The sequence below is a fragment of the Quercus suber genome, unplaced genomic scaffold (assembly GCF_002906115.3).
Source record: "Quercus suber isolate HL8 unplaced genomic scaffold, Cork oak 2.0 scaffold_285, whole genome shotgun sequence".
NCBI classification, from domain to species: Eukaryota; Viridiplantae; Streptophyta; class Magnoliopsida; order Fagales; family Fagaceae; genus Quercus; species Quercus suber.
Window position 1 is genome coordinate 538908 of NW_027069741.1, and position 27837 is coordinate 566744.

A 27837-nucleotide genomic window follows, 5' to 3' on the forward strand; every position below is an offset into this window, starting at 1 on the left:
TCCAACCCCTGTCTTCTCAAAACTTCCTCTATTTATAGTTCAGGAATGGCGAAGAGGTCATGATTATTTGCCAATAAGTGCAACAGGCGGTCCAGTATTATCGATCGTAAGTGGATAGTTAGGTAGTCATGGGAAGTGGTGAGGGTGGCGTTGGAACTTGGTTCCCATCTCCGCGATAGTTCCCGGCCGCGGTGTCTTCCCGTGGTACGACCAATCTGGTACGGGGCGGGGTGTCCCGCGAGTTATGTTAAGGCTCGGGAAGGGGTTTCTCCGAGAAGCGATGAGGAGGCAAAGCTTGGGCCCGTGGCAGGCGTGACTCGGGGGTGGGCCGCTTGGCAAAGGGAGATGGGCCTCACGGGCCATATGCCCAGGTCGATGTTCAAGGCCCACTACGGGTCATGGTGTGGGGGCCGTACATTAAAGATTTGTGAATTTAATCACATTATTAACACATAATTTTTATCATATTATCTTATCAATTTTTTTGTCATATTATCAATAATTTTTAAATGATATTTTAACTAAATACACATTACCTAATTGAATCCATAGATTTAAAAAAAAATGATAAATCCATTAGACTTAATAAAGAATAAAAACAAAAATTTTGATTTGTCCCCCGAAATAGATGTGTAAGGGTTAGTCGTTAGGGTTTGATTTTTGTCAATATAGTCATTCACTTTGTCAAAGTGAGTCAATCTAATTATTTTTTCCAAATATGTCAAATGAAGTCATTTGAACATTTTCTTAATGTTTTGTTCTAAACAATACTTATCACAACAATAATAAGTGATAACCTTAAAATGGGTGAGCAAAATTTTCAGCACGAAAAGTATAATAAGTCAAAGATAAATGATAACCTTTTAAATTTATTATTGCAGGTAAATCAAACTTGGATCTAAAAAAAAAAAGCTTGAACAAATGATGGCAATAACCCTTAAATCACAGCAAATTTGACAACTATAAAAGCGATACATTGTTGTTAATTAAAACCAGATAAGCATAAATAAAATCTACAAATTAATTCAATTGTTTAAAAAAATTATTGCTTACATAACATTACTCATAATTTGTTTAAAATTTCAAATTAAGGTAAAAATACTATTTGGGTCCGTAAGCTCTAACAAAATTTTGTTTTTCATCTCTAAACTTAATTTTTTTTTCCCCTAAATTTTACAAAGAGTTTTTTCAATAGTTTAGAGGTAAAAATAGAGATGAAAAAAGAATTTTTTTTTTTCAATAATTTAAGGAAGAAAAATAAACTTTTAATAAAAGTAAATGATATAAATAAAAAAATTTTAATAGTGTAAGAGATGAAAGATGATATTTTTAATAGTTTAGAAATGGTAAAACAAATTTTCAATAAAATTTAGAGATCAAAATAGTATTTTATCTTTTCGAATTATCTATATAAATCAGTAATAATAAACATACATATAAATCAGTAATAATAAACATACATGATATATTCATAAGAGTGCAATTACGGCAACATAAAAGGGCACCATAGCAAAAACCTCGAAAACAGAAGCAAGTCTACAAAAGGAAGTGAACAACACTAATATATTACAACTAAAAATAAAAAGGTTGCAGATTCAGAGAGAGAGAGAGAGAGAGGAGAGACCCAAAACCAAATCGGCTTTAGCTGTTTTGGGTCTTTCTGAGGAAGAAGTGGGTTTTGGCTAGAGATATAGAGATGTCAGACCTAGACAGACAAATAGAGCAGCTGAAGAAGTGTGAGCCTCTCAAGGAGTCGGAGGTGAAGGCTCTCTGTCTCAAAGCCATGGAAATCCTCGTTGAAGAGAGCAACGTTCAAAGGGTCGATGCCCCTGTCACTGTAACCTCTCTCTCTCTCTCTCTCTCTTATTGATTTTTAAGTGGGAAATACAATTGTTTTATGTGATTTGGGTTTCTGGGTTTGTTTTGTTTTTTTTGACTTGTGGGTTGGATTTGGCTGTGGATTTCAATGCTGGGTTTGGTTTTGTCAAGTGGGGTTTCTCTATTTTGTTTCATGTATGTGAAAATGTGACCTAAAAGTGATAGGAAGTTATTAGAATAGTTGGATTTGATAGTAAAAATAAATTATTTATTGGAGCTATGAACTGGGTTTAGGGATTTTGAACAAAGATTTAAGGGCATCGCACTAATTTTTAGAAGTCAATTGGTTGCTGATATTTGTGGTATTTTTAGTTAAAGTGTTTAATCAACTGGGTTTAATAGGCATGGAAGGAAATAAACTTGTTTTGGTAATGAGTCTACTCAGTTTAGGTTATTGTTTTTATGAGTTAGGGAATCCATGTGGTTGAATTCCAGGGCAGTCAACTTAAATGAGCTTTACTGGATTCATTGCTGTTTCAAGTGTAAGTGTTTGACTTGTCAATGAGTCCTGGCTCAAATGGCAGTTTCTCCTCTCAAAAGTGTGTTTGGAGTGTGACGTCATGAGTTCAAAATTTACTTGGTGCTGTGTAACTTATAAAAAAAGAGTACAAGCAAGGTAGTCAAAGGCGAAAGGTGACCTTAAGGCACCAAAGCCTTATATTGCCCAAGGTGTGAGGTGATAAAAAGGTGCTATCCTGATTAAAGCAAGGCGCCAAATTCTAAATATATTTGGTATGCATGTAGAACTTAAATCATATATTGACATGTGTTGCATGAATAAAATTGGTCTATTAATTGATTTTAAAATAGACTTAACACGGTTTAGGCTCTATTAATTATTCTAACAATAAGTTTTACAGCAAGCTTTTATAAATTAATTAATCTAACAAAGATTTTGTAAATTAATTAATTTCACAGTAGGATTTACTTATAAAAAAAAAATTAATTTACAGTAGGATTTATATCAAGCTTCTGTAATTAATAATCTAATGATAGGTTCTGCAACAAACTCCTATGAATAATTAAACCACCAATAGGTTTTACAACAACGCTCTTGCCCTAGGCTTAGTGCGTTTTACTTGGTTCAAGGTGCTCTTGCTCGCCTAGGCTCTAAAGGCAAGTGCCTCACCAAAGGCACTTGCCTAGCTTGGATGCTTAGGTGAGCGCCTGGATTGCCTTTGACTACCCTAAGTCTTTGATTTGCCAGAGTATGCGTGTAGCTTTTAAAGGTCATGGCATACATAATTCATTGTAAAGAGCCAAACACATGGTTAACTTGAATTTTTCTTTGTTGGGTAAGGTGCTGAAACTGGCAGCAGTACAGCTTAGCCTTTCAGTTGTATTAGGTTGGGCTTCAGGTCAAACCTTAATTAAAAGATTATGCGGATCTCCTATATGCGGAAGATTAAAACACAGATCCTATCTTGTGATTGTGTGTGACACTAACAAGAAACCGGAGCTTCCCATTCTTTTATGGAACCATAATTGGCAGAATAGGTGATAGGGTGGAAGGTGCATTCTTGTGTACTTTTTTTTAGTTTTTATAATTGATGAATTTTATTGACGGTAAAAAATACTTTATGTTCACGATGATGAGAACAAAGTATCTTAAAAAAAATACAGTAAATCAAACTGAAAATCCAATAGAGTTTTGAAACTCCAAAATGGAAGTAAAATGCCTGTGCTGATTCCTCTGTGAGTGTAATTGTCTCTTGCATTACGCTTAGTTGTTTGTTGCATTAAGTGAGGTTGTTGGAAGTCACTTGAGATGGTTTGGTTATGTTTAGAGTAGAACGATTAATGTGCTAGTGAGAAAGAGTGAGTTGATACAAGTTGAGGGAATGAAAAAAGATAGAGGAAGACCAAAAATAACATTTGTAGAAGACTAGAAATAATAGAAGGACATGTGAATTAAGGATTAAGGAAATAACATAAGAGTATAAATTTGGATAGAATAGAATGGCGGAAAAGAATACATGTGGCCGACATTGACTAATCTATTGAGGATCCATAGCCAACCCCAAGAAAACTGGGGCTAAGGCTTGGTTGTTGTTGTTGTATCACTTGCTATTGCTGTTTATCTTTAACCATAATTTGATTCCCCTTTTTGCTGGTCTGCTCTATATTGTGAAATAGTAGGAGGGACCAGAGGGATGGGCAAATCTGGAGTGGAAATAGTGAATCCATGATGGTTTTTATTTTACACTTAAGTATATTTCATTGTTTAAGAGTCTGACTGTGATTCAGGCTGTGACTAATGTCAGTTGGCTTTGTTTTCTTGCATAGATATGTGGTGACATCCATGGGCAGTTTTACGACCTGAAAGAGCTTTTCAAAGTAGGAGGTGATTGCCCGAAGACTAATTACTTGTTTCTTGGAGATTTTGTTGACAGAGGATTTTACTCAGTGGAAACATTTCTGCTTCTACTAGCCCTGAAGGTATTAATTTTATACTATACTCATGATGACTTTAAGTTAGAGTTTTGTTGAATGTAATGGGCTTTTGCAGATTCTTGTACTAGCTATTTATATTTCTCTCCCATTTTTTTTCCTCTTTCTTTTGACTTTGTTGTCCTGCCAATTTGCTAGGAGGTTCTCATACATGCACTTCTGTGGCTTCTATAGCATAGTTCTCTCTTGAAAAAGAGGCTTTAGATGACTACCAATAGATTCTAATTCAAGTCCAGATTTTTTTGTTTATTTATTTATTTTTGATTGGTAATTACACACACACCCGGAGGGTCCTGAGTCCATGACCCCCCCCTCCCCCCCACCTTTTTTTTTTTTTTTTTTTTTTTTAATAAGAAATTTATAGGCTTTTGCAATTGTTAGTATGTTTTGCAACAGCAAAGCTTTGCTTTTAAGTGATAAAAAAATTGGCACTGATATTAACTCCCAGAATACTGCTTGATGACTCAAGAAAGCTACCCTGAGTTTTAAGCAATCAGACTCACCTATCAAAAACAAAAGTTTTAAACAATTGGACTCTTGAGAAAATAATTTTTGATATTGATAAATTACCAGTTGTCCCCAAAGCTTAAATTGTTAGGAAATGGTGAATTTAATCATGTAATCGTTATTCTAACACTCCCTCTCATGTGCGGGTCCAAACTCCCGCTTAATAAGTGGGGCCAAACATGTGAGATTTTATTTTTTTAAATGGGAGGTATAGTGAAGCCAAGGTTCAAACTTAGGACCATCTACTCTGATACCATACAGTGGTAAATTACCTTTTGTCCCAAAAGTTTTAGCTATTGGGAAATGATGAATTTAATTACTTAATTATTATTCTAATAGATATAATCGGAGTAGCAGCAGCAAAAGAAGCACTCCTGACCAAATGAGCTTGGAAGAGTAAAAAAGATGTTCCAAAATACTGTAAATGCTTACTAAACTAGCACTCATAAAGCTTTGGGAACAAACATTTCCACCTTAAATTCAACATAAGAAAAAATTCACTGATATTTTTTTTTGATAAGTAAAAGATGAAAAAATTCACTGATATATTGTAAAATAACTTGTAATCATAGGTACATTAACACATCTTTGACTTTAAGCGAACCATTAATGATGGTTAACTTCCTCAAAGAGAACCCTATGCATGAGGAATACCCATTTACTATCCTAGTAGGACCCACTTTTAGTGATACATGAAGAAGGCTTGAAACTAAGCAACTGAGGCTGTTTGTGGAATGTCAAAGATTTATATCACTTTAATATATTCTCACATTGAGTATTATACATAATTTCATTATTTTCCAGGCCTGCTCTATGGTTGTTCAGTCAAAGGGATTGCTAGAAAGCCAACTGTTTATTGAATTGGTTGAGTGTGGCTTATCCATTTTGACTTGTGAATTGCCAAAGGCAGATTGCAGATATTAATAAATTACACATTATAAGCTTTTCATCTTGTCTTTTGATGTATTGTTGATTTTTTCTTCTTTATCATTTTTGTTTATTAAGGCATTCAACTAATAATTGTTTACAATCAGGTTAGGTATCCAGATCGGATAACTCTCATTAGAGGGAACCATGAGAGCCGTCAAATCACACAGGTTAAGTCTTTTTAACTTGTATATCTGTACTTTCTATGCTCTTAGATTTACTGATTGTCACTTTTTAAGCATTCTGAGAATTTACCATTTATCTTTACATTTCAGGTATATGGATTCTATGATGAGTGCCTACGTAAATATGGCTCTGTGAACGTTTGGAGATATTGCACCGATATATTTGATTACTTAAGGTTAGCCGATATCTTTTAGAGAAACACAGGACACCTGTCTGTTGGAATGTAAGGAAGTTGTAACAATTATAGACTAGTGCAGGGCATGGTGTTAGGACACAGTTGTCTGTTAGGCAATTCTTGTGTTAGTTGCCTAATCATTCTTCCTTTTCTTGGCTGGTTAGAATTATGTTCCATAAATTTCATCAAGTTGGATGGTTGGGATCATGGGCTTGATATATTGCTTCTTCCCTAGAGAGTCATAACGCATAATTGGGAATCACTAAACGATAACTATACTGCTGCCATAAGAACATGGATACCAGTTCCATAATCTGCTATAACACTGATAAGTCGGATGTTAGTCCCTCTGCATTTCTCCTTGTCATGCAGTTTCTGTGCCAGTAGTACAGCTTCCTTATTATCGAACTTGATCGGCGTCCTGGATTTTAATTTTGCTATGGTTTTGGAGGCAACTGACAAACTTTCATATTAAAGTTTCATTGTTCGGTTTCCACACCATTTTCGAATTTCACTAGTCCAAGAAACTCACCATCGAAGCAGTTCCTAGAAGTAGGTATCTCTTGCTTAATTCTGTAAATCTAAATGGAGCCTTTTAACTAAGAATAATGGACATGGATATTGACACTGACATGACATGGGACATGGTGACGTGACACTTCTTGAAAAATTAGGACATGGAACGGTGGGATATATGACAATTAATAAATGAATTATTATCTCTAGGTATATTTTTATTTATTTATAGACATGTTTTATATGAATTTTAAGTTAAAAAAATTTATAACAACTATCAAAATCTTTAAATACATTGAATATTAATTTTACGCTTTATATTTAAAATAAATAAATAAATAAATATATATATATTCCCCCCGTTACAAAATGAGGATACATATGTAGGAATGTCCCAGCATGTCAGACATGGACATGCCGGGGATTATGAAGTGTTTGTGCTTCTTATTTTAAGTGGCGTATAGTAAAAGTAACATGGTTTTGCCTTTATTTTTGCAAAGTTTTGGTATTGACCATCACATGTTACTCAGTGGCCAATTAAAGTTATTCTTCAATACAGTTGCTTCCAACGCAACCCAAATTTGGGTACTTTTGTTATGTCAGTCCATTACAACTTCTAAAGTTTCAGCTGTGGTTTGTTACAGTCTGTCAGCCCTCATTGAGAACAAAATTTTCAGTGTCCATGGAGGTCTCTCCCCTGCCATAACAACATTGGATCAGGTCAGAGAATTTATCATGAATTTGTCTATATTCTCTTAAGCTTACATACTAATAATGTTTTGCTTGCCAGATACGAACAATTGATCGGAAGCAAGAAGTACCTCATGATGGTGCTATGTGTGACCTCTTGTGGTCTGATCCCGAAGATATTGTGGATGGTTGGGGTTTGAGTCCCCGCGGTGCTGGCTTCCTATTTGGTGGCAGTGTTGTTACTTCTTTCAACCATACAAACAACATTGACTACATATGTCGTGCTCATCAGTTGGTAATGGAAGGATATAAATGGATGTTCAATAACCAGATAGTTACAGTCTGGTCAGCTCCAAATTACTGCTACAGGTAAAATAAAAATTTAGATTTCTGCTCTCTGGTTTGTTCTAGTATTTAATTGGTTTCATTCTTGGATGTGTTTGCAGATGTGGTAATGTAGCTGCAATCCTTGAGCTAGATGAGAATCTTAACAAGCAGTTTCGTGTGTTTGATGCTGCTCCACAGGTTTGTACATATAATCCACTTGCAATTGATTATCCGAGGAAATTAGGCAGTCGACTTCTGATAGCAATTACTTCGTTCACTTTTAATGTTTCTCACGGTTGTTAATCTTGAGTCCTACCCTCTGGATGAGGAATTTATAGATTTCACCTAGTTAAAAATATGCAGGTTTATTTGCTAAAGGCAGCTATGTGATATTTTGCTTTATATATATATATATATATTTGTATGTATGTATGTATGTATTGATGAAATTGCTTTTTATTTATATATTTGTATTCTTTGGGACGTTTTTGAATACCCCTATCAGTTTGTTGAGGATTCATAGCCGATACCAATATTTTGGAACCAAGGCTTTATTGCTGTATTATTTGGGAAGTTTTGAATCTAAGACTAATCTAACCCATAACCACCTGAGTCATTGCCAAGGGACATAGTACCTACATTACATGAATGAGTATAGTTTTTGAGAAGGGATACAGTACTGCTGGATCTGGTTTCTGCAGTTCTTTAACTCAAGGCTATATGGTTGCATGACCTACCATCAATGTGTGCTCCTTGTGTAAATGTTTGCAGTTTATACAAACAGATAATGCTCCATTGACTGAAAGGCATGATCTGTGACTTTGTATGACATAATATGTGAAGAGGTGTTGTGTTTCATGCTTCTTGATTGAATTTACTTCTTGCATTCTGTGGTGCACTGAAAGATTAAAATGATGTGCAGGAATCGAGAGGGGCCCCTGCCAAGAAACCTGCACCAGATTACTTTTTATGAAACCAATTCAGTATAGTGTCACCTTTTATCATTCAACATGCTTGCATTGATAGACAAGAAGATATACGGTCACATGGAGATCTCAAGTAATACCAAAGGAACAGAGGTGGAATAGAGGTTGGCTGCTCAATGATCAGTTCTCTGAAATGACCACCAAGGGGTGTACTTTCCAGTTCGTGATCGGTTTAGATTATTGGGTTTGCGTTTCTTGTTTGTCTGCTTCTACCATCTTTGTTGTTAATGTGTAATTGTAGCATGCATTGCATAGTCTATGCCAGTGAATCATCGAATATAGAATCCCTATCCTTGTTCATTTGATGGTAGAGAGAGACAGGTCTTGGAAAGGAGAAGCTCTGGTTCCATCAATAGGAGTATGAATAGGAAGTACTGGATTAGGAAATGAGGAGGGAATTATTCTGAACATCCATGGAAAAAGACATTCATGTTGGGTTTTGTTTGTCCTCTTGGACAATAAAAGTTCCTCACGACTATCTTCTTCTATATGTTACATTAATTGTGAGACTTTGAATAGTCTACTAAAGATTCATAGCCAATCCCAAAATTATGGGATTAAGGCTTGATTGTTATTGTTGCTATCTGCATGCAAAACTCTGCTGCCCCTTATGTACCACTATACCAGTACTCAGGACCTCACCCCATTTTGACCAAGAAAAAGTTGTAATGCATCAAGTGAACTGTGAGAATATTTTTGAAAGATATGTCCAATATCATGGATACCATTTTCTTTCCCATGATTATATTTTTTTTGTTAGCAATGACCTAACGAAGATACTTATCTCTCTCCCTCTCTCTCTAATAAAAAGTTAAGATTAAAATGCAAATTGCACTATTTAAGTTTGACTGAAATTTATTTAAGTCTTTTAACTTTATTTTTGTTCAATTGAGTTCTTTAAGTTTTTAATTTATTAGTTTAAGCTTTTTATCAAATTTAATTAAAAAATTGCCAATACAAAAATATTTCTCACATGAAAAAAATCTATATAAAAATATTTGGTGAAAATGTAAATTGTGCCATTTAAGTTTGACTGAAATTTGTTTCAGTTCTCTAATTTTACTTTTGTTCAATTGAATTTTTTAAGTTTCAAATTTATATAATTCAAAGAGTCTAATTTTGTTACAAAGTTGTAATTAAGAAAATATTTTCTAACATGAAAAAATTTATAAAATTAATAAAAATATTTTTAAATTTTTTATGTGAGAATTTATTTTCAAAACTTTTTTTTTATTAGTTAATTCCATAGCTAATGGAAATTTTTAATGGAATTGGAAGGATATCCTAAATTGAATAAATTTGAAAAAGGATTTAACTGAACGAAAGTAAAGTCAGAGGAGTGAAATGAATTTTGGTTAAACTTAGAAAGTGTAATTTGCATTTTAGCCAAAATATTTTATAGAATTTTTATGTGAGCAATTTTTTTTTTCTTTACTTAATTGTATATTTAATGGCAATATTCTTAATAGAATTGGATGAAAGGTTTGAATTAAATAAATTTGAAATTTATAGGACTTAATTAAATAAAAGTAAGGTTAAAAGACATAAATGAATTTTAGTTAAACTTAGAAACTTAGATCGTACAAGTTGCACTTTAACCAAAAACTAATAAAGAAATTTTGGATCATTCGCTATATTTTCAGGCACAGGCATTTACTCCGCCTATGAATGCGAGGAGGGGGAGTTGAGAATATCTATTATGTGAAATGTTTGTTATAAATCTTAATGGGATGGGATTGGCATTTCTTGAAGCCTTTTACCAGCCATTGCAATTCCATGAACACTACCATGCTCAGGGAACCACTAAAAATTTAATGGACTATAATTTCCTCATAAATATATTTAAGTTTTATAATCCGGTTTTGACTCCAAAGTATTGTAATATATATATATATATATATCATTAGGTTGAGGTTGGGATGGGTTGGAGCCTTGGAGGTATTTTGGGGCTTCATCGATAATGAGGTAAAAGTGAAAGAGAAATGGAGGTGCGCCTTCAACCTTAATAAAGTAGAGACGAAAGTGATAGAGAATGGGCAGTGGTGTGTGTGAGTGCTAAAAGAGAAAGAAAACAAGTGTTTTAAGGAAATTAATAAAAATATGTATATAAAAAAAAATGTTTAATTACCATGTTAGTCCTTAATGCTTGTCCTATTTGTCAAAATGGTCTTTAACATCTTAAATGTGCCAATTTAGTATCTAAACTTTTGATATCGTATCAAAATAGTCAAGATCATTAAAAAGGGTTTAAGTCTTGACTTTTTAGTTAATGTGCTCATCAACGTCAATTGAAAAACATACTATTTAGCTAGCTTTAAAATAGAAAAAAGAAAAAAGAAAAAAGAAGCCAAATGCCAATTTTTAAAGAAGTCAAAGTTATTACCAATTATACTATAAAATCCTTATAAACTGAATATAATTGGTGTCATGTCAACAAGGTAAATACTTTTTTTTTTCTCTATTTTATGTTTAAAAATTGAGACATCCATTTAATATACATCTATTTAAAATTACTTGCTGTTCATGAAATCAGTCCCATGTGGCCCTTTTAGCCGACTAATACAAACATATTCTTAATATTTTTCAGTATAAAAAATAAACTACAAATTTGTCAGCCAAAAAAGAAAAAAAAAAGAAAAACCTATGACTCAGACTAACCTTGAATTAGTAAACTTCCCATAATAGATAACATAAGACATACAAAATAAGTTAATACAAAAAATGTACGAGATGAGAAGTTAAATCTATGTAAGGAAATCCTCAATTGAATAAGCTTATTGAAGTCAATTGAGCAGTCTGATAATGTTAAAAAGTTATGTTTTCCCTTTTAGTTGGAACTTATGTAAGTTATCTAGTTTTAGATGAATAACCTCAGAGATTGAATTTAAACATATACCACCTTATCTAAAAGCAACGGACATTTAGATTTTCGCAGAGTGATAGAAAAACTCACATTGATTACTGCCAAAAAAAGGGAGTAAAGTAATTCAAAATCTCTGAAATTAACAGTAATGTGTTAGTTTATACACATAACATGATCGAGGACTATAATACCTAGAGTCACAACTGATAAAAATAAATACAAACTAATAAGAATTTCACGTTTTTACAGATGTTTAAAGAATCACATATCCTATACACAAACAACAACATTCAAATTGCAAACCCAACATATATGGTGTGTTGAACATATTCACATTTTCTTAATCTGAACAAACTCCTCAATATAAAAAGATAATTATTGGTCATTTCCAGCACCCAAGGATCCACTGTACAAGAAGAGTCCAGTATGGCTCTACTTGGGAATTACTGATCAATGTCGACCTCTAGCTTTGAAGTTCAGCATTAGATTCCCTCTTGCATTTGCTACAAAAAGTTTGAATGTGAGAGAGGCACACATACAAAAAGAGAGAGATGTGTATGTGTCACTTTACTTACAGAGTCAGGATCGTAGAATTTTTTGTAGCAATTATATGCCCTTGTTGCACTAGTTGAATTCCCAACTAAATCAATAAGCAATTCATCGAGCTTGGGAATCTCAATGATAAATAATACCACTGACTTGCCGCTATATACTGTAGGCACTTCCATTTCAGCTTTTCCACTTTCTGCATTTGAAAATTCTAGCTGTTTAAGAATAAATCCCAAAGACAACCAATGAAATTGAAAATTAAGTTCTTAATATCAGATTTTGGTTACAACTTTCAAGTTTGTCCAAGTCAAATAAATTGACATTTAAAATCACAAATATCAGTAGTTTATAACAATATCACAAACAAACTAAGTTCATTAAATAACTTGAATACTAAGAAAATGTACAGTATGATTTCTTTTACCTCTACTACTCTTTTTAACTTTGATAGGTGCTCTTAGGGAATGTGTACCAAAGAGGGAGCCTGATGGCTGCAAGTTTTTTGAGACTCATGCTGGTTACGAGTTATAAAGGAATAATATTCATTAATCATCCAACCTGTTAATCCAAATGAAACTAGACCAGCACTCAAGCAGTCAAGCGTTGCTGATAAAAAAGAGTACCAACCTTCACACAGGCTAAAAAAGCAAATATTCACCGAGACACCTATCACGGAGAAAACAATGGTGCTGGATAATCTGTTTCAGAAAAAAAATATGATTACATACACAACAAAAACTAGTCACTCTCAACACACGAGCAAACACTGCAATATTTGACAATACACAGCTTTATTTCTCTAAAAGAATCATGCACATTCAACTACTTCTTAGAAATTGTACATTCAAATCTAAAATAATTCCTTTTTGCTAGAGAAAAAAGAACCTATTTTTTAATGAAGGCCATACCTCATACATGCCTTTTCTAGTCTTAAGTTTGTTATGCACTGTGTGCCAATTATATTCAAGAACATGAGAATATGCATTAATATGTTAAAGTGTTGGTGCACTCAGCATTTTTGAAATTTTATGACAAATTTTGCACATAAAAATAACATAGACGGAATCATACAATTATAATGCAGAAAACAATAGAATTAAACGAACTTAATCAAAACACAGAAACCACAATAAATTTTTTTTAATCTAATATCTCCGAACTTATTTTTCAACTTTGAATTTTTGTAGCATGAACTAGAACAAGGGCCACGGATATGACACAGCTGACATGCACTAACATGGGAAGATCATGGGAAAATAAGACAATAACATTAATCGGTTTCTGTTTGTGTGTTCTAACACTTGTAAGTAATAACATTAACAAGTACCTATGTGTGTGTCTCTGGCCAATTAAGCTAACAATTTAGTCCATTACATTATTAAAATAGTGGCTGTCAAACGCATAATCAGGGATGACTCACAATGCAAAAATTTAATGACAAATTCCAACAGCAAATCAAATGATACCTTTCTTAGATGTCAAGATATGCATTGCTTGCACATTGCATAATTGTTTAAAGCAATTACCTCACTGCACTATCAGAAGCCCTGGCCCTGTCCTGGATGCAGGAAAAGCACTTTCAAGAACTAAGAAAACACATTCTTCCTTCATGCCATGACAAGGGCCAACATTCCCAGTTTTTACCTAATATATATGTACCTTGTCAAAGTCGAGGAATATTTATTTTCACGTTACAGATAACAACCTTTTTTTTTTTTTTTTTTTATCACATAAATTACAAGAGATATATTGAATTTTATGCTCATTTAAATGCTGAAGTAGGGTGAAGATTGGACTTATGAAAGAAAATTGTAATAACACCAGGTGCATTTTTTTTTTTTTTTGTTAGTTGAATAGAACAAGCTCAAAAATTTAACTGCAATGAGAAAAAAACCATCTAAGGAGAAATATTATTTTTTAAACAAAAGAATAATTCAGATATAAGGTTTACCTGATTCTGCAAGAGGTTAAGAACAGCAGAACACGCAAAATCATTAAGAAGCTCTGTATCACATTAAACAATGCTTGCATAGAAACATCATGGGTTGCAATACATGGAGAAAATCCCATCAGTGAGCATTCTAGGAATGATTGTGTGGATTCAAGGCACCAATCAAACTTGAAAGTGAAACCACAGTTCTTGCATCTTCCAACCAGAAACTAGTGCTTAAATTGTGCAGCTGTACCACTATGCCCTAGTAATTCTGATTAAGAATTTTTGACATTTAATCAAATGTGTACTGTGAATGGCATAAAATAAATTTTTTTTAAAAGGACATTTAACTGAAAAATCATAGTCCAAAAATATGGAATTGCTTGAACTGATCAAGTAAATGAATGAGTATTTTGAATTGGGAGGGGAAGATTTACATGCAAAATTAACATTATATATACATGAGATTTTTTTTTTGCTTAGTATTTACTTGATTTTGTCATTTTGCTAAGTATGTACTTGATATTTGAACTTAATCATTGGTTACAACAGGTACACAATTAACAAAAGGGGAAAGGAAAAATAAATGCAACAAGAAACTTTTTTTTTTATTTTTTTATTGGAAGTACGAACCTATTGAGTTTTGAAACCATGACCTCACCCTCAATTCCATTATTATTGGAGGAGATAGTGCCAATTGAGCTATAGCTCATTGGTCATAAGTGACCCCTTCGTGTTTACTTTTCTCTTCAAGGCATTCCAATAATAAGTTCTTAAGGTGATTTATATATATATATATACATATACACAAAATTGAATTTGTATAGATCAATAACACGAAGTGAAATAAGTAAGAGAATGCCAAAGAACCATAGAAAATTACTATAAATAAAACTAATCGGAGGTAATCCTAAATTTATTCAGAAAGGATTTGCAAGTAGGTGAGACTTGAAATGGTTACAAAGCTATAGTCTTCAAAGGGATAGAAGATAAGCTATAGTCTTCAAAGGGATAGAAGATTGAAAACATAGAGATTTATTAAGGACATCAACTCCAGTCTTCAAAGGGATAGAAGATAAGCTATAGTCTTCAAAGGGATAGAAGATTGAAAACATAGAGATTTATTAAGGACATCAACTCCTAAAGAAAAGACTTACATCTCTAAAGTCGAGTACCTTGTAAAAAAAAAAGAAAACGGCCTTTTAAACCTCTCTCTCTCTCTGCAGAAAAAAATAGGCAACTTTAGCGCCAAGCTGCCAACCCATATCTACTTCTACCCTTAATGTTCCCACAAACAAAACAAAAACACTTGTTGTGTACCATAACCAGCCCCAGAACCATGTTCTTTCTTGGGTCATTAATAGTAATAGTAATAGGAGAAGGAGTGAAGTGAAGTGGTTGGTATAGGCTTTGGAACCAATAACAGTGCAGTGGCAGCAATGGAAGGTGATAAATTTTTTAGGAGATAAGCAGCTGTGGTGGATCCTGACCACACTTTCTTTTCACTGAAAAGTTTCCCATTTTCTATTATATATGTTCTTATATTTAATCATTCAACTGTTTGTAGATTAGACACTGAATTTGGATTTGGATTACAGCTCACAAGAGCTTAAACTGTGAATTTTAATAATTAGTAGAGTAATTGGAGATAGGAACTTAGGATTGCCAGTTTGATACCATGACGTGTCCTGATGTTATTATAAAGGAGAGTCAATTTTTTCTTTTTTTGACATCAAAGGAGAGTCAATTTAATCATTTAACTATTAGTTAAAGTTGATGGGAGATAGACTAGAATCTGAATTTGGATCACTGTTTAGATATCATGCTAAATTATCACTTGTTGCAAAAGTTTAAACTTAGAATTTTAATAATATTTCAACAATTAGTGTAATTAATCGGAGATAGCTACTTAGGATAACCTGTATCATACCATGATATCATGGTAAGCTATCATTTATTGCAAAAGCTTAAATTGTTAATTTTAATAATCTTTTAACTTAGGATAACCTGTATCATACCATGATATCATGGTAAGCTATCATTTATTGCAAAAGCTTAAATTGTTAATTTTAATAATCTTTTAACTATTAGTAGACTAATTGGGATAGGAACTTTGGATCACTTGTATAATACCATGATGAACTATTTCTTATCCGCTTATTCAAATAAAAAAGCCTATATTTAATTGTTTAACTATTATTTTAAGACAGATGTCTTACAAGGTTGTGTTTCACAAGAATGGCAATGTGAAGCTTGAGTGTCCAACCATAGTCAAGCAGTTTGCAGCAGAGGAGATATCTGCACCGGTCTTGAGGAAGCTTGTGGAGGATGCATCCAAGTTTCTAAATGATGAGGTGAGTAAAACAGTGATCACATGCCTGTGTACTTCAATGATTTGTGAAGGATGGCGACCAAAGATGCAGGCCGCATTGCATGGTTAGATGTTCTGCAAATTATTAATGAACATACTGCTGCTACGCTTGCCTATGGGTTTGAGATGAAAAACAATGAGACCAATCTGGTTTTTGACCTTGGAGGTGGTACCTTTGATGTTTCAGGTATGCCAACTGTTTTGTTACATCTCTTTTAGGAATTTTATGTTATTGGTAAGTTACATGTGCAACTGTTGAAAAATCTCACCCACGGCCCATTTTTATGGGAGGAGTGTCATTGGAGGCAGAGTTCATAAAATATTTTTGGCTTCTCACTTGCTAGTCCACTTCATATGTTTATTTCAACTTGTTGGAACAAGACAAATGAGCAGAGCTTTCGCTTATATTCTTTGTTTTCTGATCCATTAGCTGTTACTAATTACAGTTTTGCATTCTATACAATAATTTTCAACAGAGAATAAATTGGCAAAAACAGAAGCTTGGGAATCAAAACACAGAAAACTGATTTTTGGAAATCAAACACACACTGATACTTCGTAGAGGAAAATCACAGACTAGCATTTGTCAAAAGGCATACCTGTCTAATAAATTTCAACACAATTCTTCAAACTTGACCCTTGTCAGAGTGGTGTCAATGTGTTTTGGGGCATTTACAGTGGAGGTAATGAAAGGTAAACTGGAAAAACAAAAGTATATTCTCAGTAAATATGAAAAAGAGAGATCAACTTATAGAAAGAAGTTATAGAACCACATACCTAATATTGGTCTGAGTCAAAGATGACAGCTCCGTTTTCACTTTCTCAGCACTCTCAGTGAGACGTAGAGCATGCTTGTCTTTCGAGGACAAGTTGAAACTGCCTTGAGTGATGCAAAGCTTTCCTTCAAAGATATAGATGAAGTAATCCTTGTTGGTGATTCAACTTGCATACCAGCTGTTCAGGAACTGGTGAGGAAGATGACTGGCAAAGAGCCCAATGTGGCTGTAAATCCTAATGAAGTTGTTGCTCCTAGAGCTAGAGTTCGGGCTCTTTCTTTTCTCCTATTGAAACCATGACCTCACCCTCCATTCCATTATTATTGGAGAAGGAAGTACCAAATGAGCTATAACTCATTGGTAATAAGTGACCCTTTCTCCACAGTATTTTTATTTATAAGAAAGTTAAAGCCATGTATATTGTTTGTACAGGATATACAAGCATAACTATTTGCTCATGAAAAATGTTTACTTTTCTCTACAAGGCATTCTAATAATACGTTCTCAAGGTGATACTTTTTGTGTATACGCACACACACACACACACACACACACACACACACACACACACATATACACATATATTCATAATTGAATTTGTATATATCAGTAACTCAAAGTGAAATAAGTAAGAGAATGCCAAAGAACTGTAGAAAATTACTATAATAAAACTAATCGAAGGTAATCCTAAATTTATTCACAAAGGATTTGCAAGTAGGTGGGATATGAAATGGTTACAGAGCTATAGTCTTCAAAGGGATAGAAGACTTGTTCATAGCTGCAGATATAGTGATTCATTGATTTCATTCTAATGTGTACAAAATAAGGACATCACGTACCAAAGAAAAGATTTACATCTGTGCCAGTTCCATCAAGTATGAAGTCATCAAAATACCAGAACAGAGGATCCTAGGGAATAGAATGATCATTTTTGGGCACAAAACTCTTATGTATGAGGAATTGCTTTAATCAACAGCTGCAGAAATCAACCCAACAATGCTGAAGTCGTGGCTCTGTCATCATTACTGATTCAAGTGTTTGCAATAAATACTTGAGCAAAAATTCTATAATTAAGCCTTTAATTAAGATGTGAATCCAAAAATACAACTAAAGAAGGAGGCATACCTTGGCATCTAAGTTTGATCAAGATTTTCTTGCCTTCTTTGATGGTGGATATGACACTGAGTTGGAACCATCATTAACATAAGTGTGGGCAATTGCAAGCCTTGAATCTTCTGCTCCAATGTTGGAAGCCCTGGAATCTATCTCTTCCATTGCCCTCAGAGCCCTTGAGCTTCCCAAAAAAAAAAAAAAAAAACAAAAACAAAATAGAAAACACACAAAACTTGTTTGTTTCCTTTTCTTTGGTTTTCCAAAGAGAGAGAGTGAATAATAAAAAAGAAGAAAGTACCTGGTCATGAGCGTTGCAGTTTTCCGATTTGGGCGAGAGCTCTGTTCCCAGAGTGGTAATTGGATTCGAAGCCATCCGAAGTAGGACAGGTAGTCTATTTGGGGACGTCTTGCATAGGGTAGTCGATGGTTTTTTATTCGCAGTCGGCATTGATGTCTGTAACATCCTCCATTGTTGGAAGCCCATTGACAGATGCACTCTACACGGACCCCCCACCCTCTTGGATGGTTTTTAATCCAATCCACTACAACCCGTTGAATCAGACCAGTAGTCGTATCCAAACACCTCATTTCACATATCACCTCAACGTAATTTCGTTCAGATGGGTTTGACTCATTCAATTGGTTCTGCAATCTCTTATTAGGTAAAGAAGCTATCCACAGATGGTCGGATAATTCATCTAAATGACATATAAAGAGGCGCTCTCTTTTACAACCATTGATGGAAAGGTAAACAAAACAAGAAGATTCCCCTAGATATTTCAGCGGTCCAAAAGCAAAACAGACAAAAAAATTTTCTGGAAATTCGCGACCAACCCAAAATGATATGACATTTCCATTGCTTTCATGGTCTAACTCCAACTGCTTTGGAATCTCAGTTCCTGGTAGTCTAATTATAAATATATCGCTTGATGATGTTTGTGGATCCATGCCCATTAACATCCTGCTTCTTGTTCCCTTGCAAGCTTTATTTGGTAAAATCCCTAAAAATTCTCCAATCTGCATTCAATTAGCAAATTGAATTAGGGAAGAAAGTAACAAAAATTGTTTCTTTATAACTTAATAAAAAAAGAGAGAGAAACCTGATTCAATAATCTGCTTGAGGGTTGTGCATTCAACGAATAGCAATCTAGGGGACGCCTTGAAATTTTCTTAAGCTGCTTGGAATCTCGCATATTAAGGATCCCTAAACCAACAAATCTGCTTAGGCTTTCAGGGATGCTAAGAATATTAGTTCTAGATAGATCTAGAGAATACAATACGGGGAAGTACTTGGGTCTCATGAAAAAATCTAATTCAATTATATTTTTATAGCGCCTGAAACTCAGGGATTTCAACTTCACAAACCCATAAAAGCCACCCGAATAATCGATTGTCTGTCCCAATTTGGCAGCTGGAATAGATAGTACATCAATAAGTTGTAAAAAATAAAAGATGTCTTTTGGAAGATACCTAAGGTTTTTACAATCATGTAAGAATAAAAAACGAAGCCCAGTGAGATACTTGATTGATGAAGGCAACTCTCGAATACCACTCCCACTTAAATTTAAACTCTTTAAACATTTCATTTCTGGATGAATATTAGGAAACGTCTCAAGCCTTAAGCAGTTTGTAAGATCAAACTTCTCAAGAGATTTCAACCGGAGGTTGTTTGGAAGAATTTGAAGTTTTTCACAAAAGTAGAGTTTCCATATCCGAAGCTTATCAAGAATTCCAACCGACTCATGAACCTTAACTAAATTATGACAATGACAAAGATCCAATTCTTCTAGGCTTGGGGTACACAACTCAGGTAATTCCGTAACGGACTCACAGTGCTCGAGATAGAGATATTTTAAAGATATCAACCTGAGAGGGTTTGGAAGAATTTGAAGTTTTCTACAACTACTGAGATTCCATATCTGAAGCTTATCAAGAAATCCAAGTGAGTCATGAACCTTAGCTAAATTTTGACAATAACCAAGATTCAGTTTTTCTAGGCTTGGGGTACACAACTCAGGCAATTCTGTAATGGACTCACAATCGTAGAGATTGATGTTCTTTAAATATTTTAGCTGGATTCCCTGTAGAAGAAAAAAAAAATTATTTTCATCCAACATTCAAATAAAATTTAAATAAATCATAATTTATAAAAACTAATATTTATACCAATTTGAATGTTGTCTCCAATCTAATAAGACTACGTGGCATTTCAAGTTCAACAAGTTGTTGAGGATAATAGTTAGATGGCAAGGAAAATGAATATTCAGGCCATTGAAGCAACGTTAATCCGTTGGGGAGATATTTGAGTTCTTCACAAATGTGTACATTATGAACTATAAGAAATTTGAGATTTTTCATCTTTTCAAAAGCTTTAGCTCCTATTGGCATCGTGATCAGTTGAGGTGAGCAGCACATAATGCCCCGAATTTTACTTGATCCCTAGTTGGACAAAGAATTAGTTACACTAAATAATAGAACAATAAAAAATTTTAAAAATTAAAAAAATATCCAAATAAAATTAAAATTTCTTCAACGTTAAAAAGAAAAAAAAATGGAAAAAAACTCATTTGGAAAAAAGAAATGCAAAAGAGCTTATACCATATTTGTAGTTAGTATTTCTTCAGCATCCTCAAAACACCATATCCTACTACATTTTCCGAGCTGTTCTGATTCTTCTTGAACAATTGTTCTCCCCATTTGTTGAAGTAAGTCATGCATCCGCAACTTGCCAAATTGGTCAACAGTTATGAGACACTTATCAATAAGTTTTCCAATTCCATGTCTTGGATATAATTTGCAAGCATCTAATATATTCTCTACATAACTCCTATCGAATCCCTTAAAGAAACATGCAATATCCAAAAAAATATCCTTTTCGGTCTCTTCAAGTCCGTTATAACTTATTTTGAGCTTTTCCACAATTTTTTTGGGAGGAATGTTTTTATACTTTTCTAATGCACTTTTCCAATCACATATACTTTTGTCACACAAATCAGAACCTATTATTTTAAGAGCTAATGGAAGGCCATTCGCATAATGTATGATTTGCTCTGCAACTTCTGAATAATCTTTCTTAGGTTCAATTTTTGGGAAGGCATGCAGGTTGAAGAGTTCACGAGATTCAGTATGATTTAGACCCTCAAGCTCATAAATTAGATGATCTTTTCCAAGAGTATTTAACACTTGTTTGTCTCTTGTTGTAATAATGACTCTACTTCCTAAAGCAAGCCAATCACATTCTCCAAGCAAATTTTCCATCACTTCTGACTCATCCACGTTGTCAAGAATTAAAAGAAGTCTTTTTCGAGAAAGCCTTTCCTTTATCATAATAATTCCTTCGGCTATGTTGTCTACCTTTACATATGTGCCCTGTGATATCTTAGAAAGAAGCATCTTTTGTAGATTGATTTTGTCATCATTTGTTCTCGATTTTTCATTGACATCATCTAGAAAGCAACTCAATTCAAAAAAATTAGTGATCCTGTTATAAATAGCCTTTGCAATTGTAGTCTTACCTACTCCTCCAAGACCATGAATCCCTACCATTCGAACATCATTTGAGTCCATATCTAAAAGCAATTCTATAGCATCCACACGAGAATCTATTCCAACTGGATATTTAGTAACAAATAACAGAGTGTGATTCAATTTAGTAACCAATATCTCTCTAATAATTCTCTGGATAAATTGAGCTTCAGGTTCAATACAACTGTCACACATAAAGAATAACATATAATAAGTTAGACAAATTGAAAATATACATAGATAGGTCATTCATGTAAGAAGAGTTCAAAAGCTCTAAAGTTATTGTGGGTTGGAGTAGTAAGTTCATTTAATGGGTAGTGCCTAGGGGCAAGGATCTTGTACTAGATTTGTAACTTCTCTTCATATAGTGAATTGCCCTATTTGGGTTGGGTTGCCCTTGTAATTTTTTTTTTTTCCATTGGAGATGTACCTCTATCAATTTTTTTTTCACTTACTCATTATACGTTATGTTATTTGTTTATTACTTTTATTGTTTGCTTTATTGATTTGTGACTTGATGGTTTCATTGATTAAATCTTTAAAATTTGGTTGGTATAATTGGGAATTAAGTCACAATTGCGTTGCATTTTAACTTTGGGAATTAATTCATCCCCAAGACTATTTTACTATTGAATTCCATGAGTGAGTAGATAAAAAAAAATTTTGTGAGCTACAATAGATTCTCAATTAAAATAGTTAAATAATCGTTTTAGTGAGCATGAAATTAAGTTTCTTTGAATGACATTATTGAATAGATCTTTTTTCAGCTACAATAGATTATCAATTAAAAGAATTAATTTATGGTTTTATTAAGCATGCAATGAAGTTGATTATTCTTAACTTAGCATTACATCTTCAAGAGGCCAATGATTTTCTTTTAGAATTGATGATATATATTTGTTTGTTGAGAGAACAATTACTTACAAGATTTTACATATCATGAAAAACTATTTTTATAAACAGAAGTTTATCATTATGGACATAATGTAGTTTAACACTCAAGCTTTAAAAAAAAAAAAAAAAAATTTAAGAATTGTACAAATAGATGGTAGGGATTAGAAAATCAATAGCTTATCAACTTGTTTTTAGAGTGGTTTGTTTTGTACTTTCTTATCTAAGATTTATTGTAACTACAAAATGAGGACTTTTGGTCTTTCATATGGTGAAGATTAAGCTCAAAACAAAATGAGAAGACGATTATCTAACACTCTTTGATCCTATATGTTAACTGAAAGAGAAATTGCTATTAAATTTAGAACAAAATTAATTATAGATTATTTTATTGAATAAAAAAGAATATCAAATGCTATCTTGATAGATCATATATAAGCGAGTTGAAATATATTCAAAACAGTTTTTTTTTTCTTTGTTTTTGTTTATATTTTATTAATATGAATAAAAAAAAAATATTTTTTTACATATTAATGTAGTTTGAGCTTTAGTAATTAGTATACTTCCTGTGTGAATTTTTTTTATTCATGATTGGGCTTGCAAATATGAAATCATAATTCCCTCGTAACCTGTTTCCAATCCATGATAGGGCCTATTGAAGATGATTTAAAGTTTTTAACTCATAAATGCATACAAGAATTAATAGTCATAATTGGTAAAATTATATGGCGTTAATTTTTTTTTTTTTTTTAATTTCTACCATCGACTTTTTATAACTTAACTACCTCTTTAGTAGAAGATTCTATGAAAACGGTATACTTTCATAATTTAGCATTTAGTGAAAACGTTTTTTTTCCGGGAATCCATAACAAAACTATTAAACTCTATAACTTATAGAAGAGCAGTGAATAGTTACATACCCCTCCTTGTAATGCAACCCAGACAGGCCAGCTGCTTCAATCAAAGCAGTCTTCCACCTCTGAACCTTCTCCACATTATCCTTCAAATTTTCTTCATGTTGAGTTAGCGCTGCTCCAAACTTTCCCTCTTGTTTACGTATTTCTGACGGATCCACTTTGTAAAATACAGGTAGAACGAATAGTCCGTTTTTCCTCCACTCAAGAATCTTTACAAGTTCATCTAAGCACCAACCGGAAGATGCATAATTTTCAGAGAACACAACAACCGAACTCTTTGACAATTCAATAGTTTTAAGAAGTTTCGTTGAAATTTCTTCCCCTCTTGGAAGTTCATTGTCAGTAAAGGTGTTAAAACCCTTATCACATAAAGCTTGATATAAATGACTTGTAAAATTATAGCGGGTGTCTTCACCTCTGAAACTTAAGAAAACATCATAGGTGAATTGGGGAGTGAAAGAAGAAGAGGAAGCTCTGTCGTTGATCTGGATGTCCATACCGGAGAATATATCGGATTTCGGCCGATTAATGGATATCGGCCGGTACAGAACTTGAAGCAGGAAACGTCACAGATCGATTTGTCAGTGATTGGGATGAACTGCGGCACCAGCTGTGTGTTTATGGATCTAAAGGCTTGAACTCAGGAAGAGAGAGACTGAGAGAGAAATATATCTGAGATCTGAAGACTCTTGGAAGTGGGAATGGATTAACGCGTGTGAAAAAACTGAAGAGGCCCAAGAGATATATAGCGCGGGGAAAACTGCAAAAACACTTGGAAATTAGTATACAAGTCAAACTGAAAATACAAAATAGGCTATTTTTATATTAATAAATAAATAAATAAAAAGGAAAGACGCGTTCATTATTATTGGGTTATTTTAATATCTGATAAAAAGCTGACAAGTAGCGTTACGTGTTTGTAAAATATTTGTAGAATAAATAACCAAATAATCATTTTTTTTTATTATTTAAATAACACAATACATATTTTTACAACATTTTTTCACTCACACCTATTTTTACAGCACTTAAATAACGTGACAAAATAGGTGTTAAAAAACTGTATTTTAAGTTTAAAATGAGCGTTCGTAAAAAAAAACTATAAATAGTTATGGCAAAATAGTTTTGGGTTTCTGTGGGGTTGCGATTTTCAGACTAGGCCCAAATGCGAACAACATCCTGGCCTAGTGGACCTATTACAATGAATTTGTAGAGGGTGGGCCAAAGAGCTAGGTTTTAGTAAGGGATAACGATTGGCGTAGGAGTTCATGACAATCAAACAGATATGAACTAGGTTCGTCAAGGAAAATTTGTCCTCGACACCTTCCGAAGAGCTCTTCTCTTGTATCTACTATATGCCCGTGCCCTCCTGGAGTTGTTGAGATCCTTCCCTTTTTATGGTGGACTTCTCCCATTATATATCCCTTTTTATACAATCTTGACATTCTACTTGTTGATCATCCAAGCCTATACTTGAGTGTCTGTCCTATCAGACACTCTTTTTGGCATTCTGTGGATCGCGGTAACCGAGGTAGCGCTGTTTAGAGGTAATTTCCTCATTAATGCGCCCAGAGCGTTAGTTGTGGGCGTTTAATGTGGAGGTGATAGTTTCTCCTTGAATTGCTCCTTCTCCATAGCTGGTCCATCGTACTCGTCCTTCTTTCTGGAAGGCTTTGAGGGGTTGCCTTTGATGGATTGCCACTCTCCCTTCTATGATCTTGGTTAATCGAGGACAAGATTATCCTCGGCTATGCTCCTCGGCATTTTGGGTTTTCTATGTTTGTCTTCAGACATTCTTCCCTCCTCGGCGTGAGCCTTGGGCTCATTATGAAGTAGGCTAGGGTCACCAAATTCTTTGGCCCCACAATAACTCCTCAAAATCTTGCTGTCTGGATCCTCAGACAAAGAGGAAGATTTTGATGTCCTCGGGTCTTTGTTATGACTTGTCAAGTCTTGTCCTTCGTCAACAACTGAGTCTCTTCGCCTGCCCAAGGCACGTTCTTGGCACTTCGATATATGGAGCGCGCCCTCATTAATGTCTTTGTGAAGCAACGCAGATCCAACGGTTGAGGATTTCTTTGAAAATTGGGCGGGACCTTGGCTCTATCCAACACTTAGATAGTCGCCAAAAGTTGTTAGTTTCCTCATAGGTTTGAGTCCGAGAACCACGCAAGACCTTAGTTTTGTCTAACACTTAAATAATCGTCAAAAATTGTTAGTTTCCCCACAGGTTTGAGTCCGAGGGCCATGCATGACCTTGGTTCTGTCAAATACTTAGATAATTACTAAAAGTTATTAGTTTCCCCATAGGTTTGAGTCCGAGGACCATGCAAGAATTTGGTTCTGTCCAACACTTAGATAATTACCAAAAGTTATTAGTTTCTCCATAGGTTTGTGGTCTGAGGACCCATGCAAGACCTTGATTCTATCTAACACTTGGATAACTGTAAGTGTGTGTTAATTCCCCTAAAACAAGAGGTCCGAGGACCTGTCATGGCTAAGGTTTCGTTTAACCACTTCAGTAGGTCAGAAAATATCAACATATACTTTCCAGAATTAGCCCCCGCAGAGCCTCCTTGAATCGCTCTATGTTGCTGCCATCTCCCCTAATAGGGGTATTAGGGGTCCAGTAAGCTCGGCCACCAGATTTGCGAGGACTTGTGCCTTACTCGCATAGTAAGCTGGCCACTACCATGGCTCTCCCAAAAGACTGGCTGATGAGGGCCCGATCATAACCTAACTACTCGTTGCCCTCACTATCGCACAAGCTTTCCCACAGACGGCACCAATTATAGGGTCGCGATTTTCGGATCAGGCCCAAATGCGAACGGCATCTTGGCCCAATGGACCCATTACAATGAATTTGTAGAGAATTGGCCAAAGAGCTAGGTTTTAGTGAGGGATAACGGTTGGCGTAGGGTTCATGACGATCAAACAGATAGGAATTGAGTTCGTCAAGGAAAATTCGTCCTCGGCACCTTTCGAAGAGCTTTGCTCTTGTATCTACTATATGACCATGCCCCTCTGGAGTTGTTGAGATCCTTCCCTTTTTATGGTGGACTTCTCCTATTATATATCCCTCTTTAGACAATCTTGGCCTTCCACTTGTTGATCATCCAAGCCTATACTTGAGTGCCTGTCCCATTAGACACTCTTTCTGGCATTCTGTGGATCACAGTAACCGAGGTAGCACTGTTCAGAGGTCATTTCCTTATTAATGCGCCCAGAGCGTTAGTTGTGGGCGTTCATTGCGGAGGTGATAGTTTCTCCTTGAATTGCTCCTTCTCCATGGTTGGTCCATCGTACTCGTCCTTCTTTCTGGAAGGCTTTGAGGGGCTGCCTTTGATGGTGTGCCACTCTCCCTTCTATGATCTTGGTTAACTGAGGACAGGATTATCCTTGGCTATGCTCCTAGGCATTTTGGGTTTTCTTTGTTTGTCTTCGGACGTTCTTCCCTCCTTGGCGTGGGCCTTGGGCTCATTATGAAGTGGGCCGAGGTCACCAAATTCTCTGGCCCCACAGTTTCAAAAACACACTTTTAAATTTCTAAATTGCCTAACCAAACAACTTGAAGTTAAATTTGTGTAAAGAAATCTCAATTGAATAAGTTCGTTGGAGCTAATTTAGTATTCTGATAGTGTTAAAAACTTGTGTTTTACCTTTTTAAGTTGGGACTGTGAAACAGTGAAAGGGTGTTTTGTTCTTAAACTTTCAGGATGCGAATATTGTGCATGGATGCTTGTCTTTGCCAAATTTAGCATATGCACCATAGAAAATGAATTTAATACCAATTTCACTTGAAAAAAAAAAAAAAAAAGACTTAACTAAAAATATGATTGATGTCAACCAAAAAAAAAAAAGATTGAAAGTCATGTAAAGTTGTAAACGAGCAAGTATTAAAAATTCAGACTTGTTTATTGAGCTTGAGTTTATTACCAAATAAGATTAAATGTTCAAGTTTGGTGCATATATTTGTCGAGCAAGCTTGAGCAACTTTACAACTGTTGATTAATAATTTCTTTTTTTCCATATACAAGACTACGTAACATGAATTGACACTGCTAATTAATCCGAATTGAAATCAACATAAACTATAAGAAGGAAAAAAAAAAAGACTTGGGATGGAGAATTAAAAAAAACAACACTAAAACATATCAACTTGAAGTAAAATTATAAAAAAATAAATATATAAAAATTCATTAATTTAATGCAGAGGTGTAAGAAAAAAAAAATCCACCAAAAGAGAAAGAAAAAAG

General features: G+C 34.2%; 2 protein-coding genes across 14 annotated transcripts; one reads left to right on the forward strand and one right to left on the reverse strand.

Annotated features, from left to right (window-relative positions):
- The first annotated feature begins 1550 nt into the window (after nucleotides 1-1550).
- LOC112029885 (serine/threonine-protein phosphatase PP-X isozyme 2) lies at nucleotides 1551-9382 on the forward strand. The gene is made up of 8 exons (XM_065781967.1): nucleotides 1551-1837; nucleotides 4165-4317; nucleotides 5871-5933; nucleotides 6039-6124; nucleotides 7285-7360; nucleotides 7431-7699; nucleotides 7777-7855; nucleotides 8580-9382. Exons 1-8 carry the CDS (start codon nucleotides 1697-1699, stop codon nucleotides 8628-8630), a joined length of 918 nt encoding a protein of 305 aa, XP_065638039.1. The 5' UTR covers nucleotides 1551-1696; the 3' UTR covers nucleotides 8631-9382.
- A 2239-nt stretch (nucleotides 9383-11621) lies between these two features.
- On the reverse strand, nucleotides 11622-24335 carry LOC112031898 (disease resistance protein RUN1-like). 13 transcript variants are annotated; one of them, XM_065781974.1, is made up of 15 exons: nucleotides 23585-24335; nucleotides 20847-21957; nucleotides 20415-20687; nucleotides 19349-20329; nucleotides 18547-19265; nucleotides 18261-18429; nucleotides 17975-18160; nucleotides 17137-17313; nucleotides 16959-17057; nucleotides 14007-14259; nucleotides 13522-13699; nucleotides 12683-12753; nucleotides 12480-12569; nucleotides 12082-12251; nucleotides 11622-12009 (listed from the first exon to the last, which is right to left on the reverse strand). In XM_065781974.1, the coding sequence occupies exons 1-6, from the start codon at nucleotides 24076-24078 to the stop codon at nucleotides 18279-18281; spliced, it is 3729 nt and encodes a 1242-aa protein (XP_065638046.1). In that variant the 5' UTR covers nucleotides 24079-24335; the 3' UTR covers nucleotides 11622-12009; nucleotides 12082-12251; nucleotides 12480-12569; nucleotides 12683-12753; nucleotides 13522-13699; nucleotides 14007-14259; nucleotides 16959-17057; nucleotides 17137-17313; nucleotides 17975-18160; nucleotides 18261-18278. The 13 variants fall into 13 exon arrangements, with proteins under 13 accessions (XP_065638046.1, XP_065638045.1, XP_065638043.1 ...); XM_065781973.1 differs by adding an exon at nucleotides 16208-16330 and having other exon boundaries at nucleotides 11699-12009; nucleotides 17137-18160; XM_065781971.1 differs by having other exon boundaries at nucleotides 11699-12009; nucleotides 13522-13613; nucleotides 17137-18160.
- Between the last annotated feature and the right edge of the window lie 3502 nt (nucleotides 24336-27837).

Coding starts and splice junctions, on each gene's coding strand:
- LOC112031898 (XM_065781974.1), bottom strand. CDS start 24,078: ATGGACATCCAGATCAACGACAGAGCTTCCTCTTCTTCTTTCACTCCC. Junction 21,958..23,584: donor GGGTTGCATTACAAGGAGGG/GTATGTAACTAT, acceptor TATGTGTGACAG/TTGTATTGAACCTGAAGCTC. Junction 20,688..20,846: donor AAATACTAACTACAAATATG/GTATAAGCTCTT, acceptor TTGTCCAACTAG/GGATCAAGTAAAATTCGGGG.
- LOC112029885 (XM_065781967.1), top strand. CDS start 1,697: ATGTCAGACCTAGACAGACAAATAGAGCAGCTGAAGAAGTGTGAGCCT. Junction 4,318..5,870: donor TGCTTCTACTAGCCCTGAAG/GTATTAATTTTA, acceptor GTTTACAATCAG/GTTAGGTATCCAGATCGGAT. Junction 6,125..7,284: donor GATATATTTGATTACTTAAG/GTTAGCCGATAT, acceptor GGTTTGTTACAG/TCTGTCAGCCCTCATTGAGA.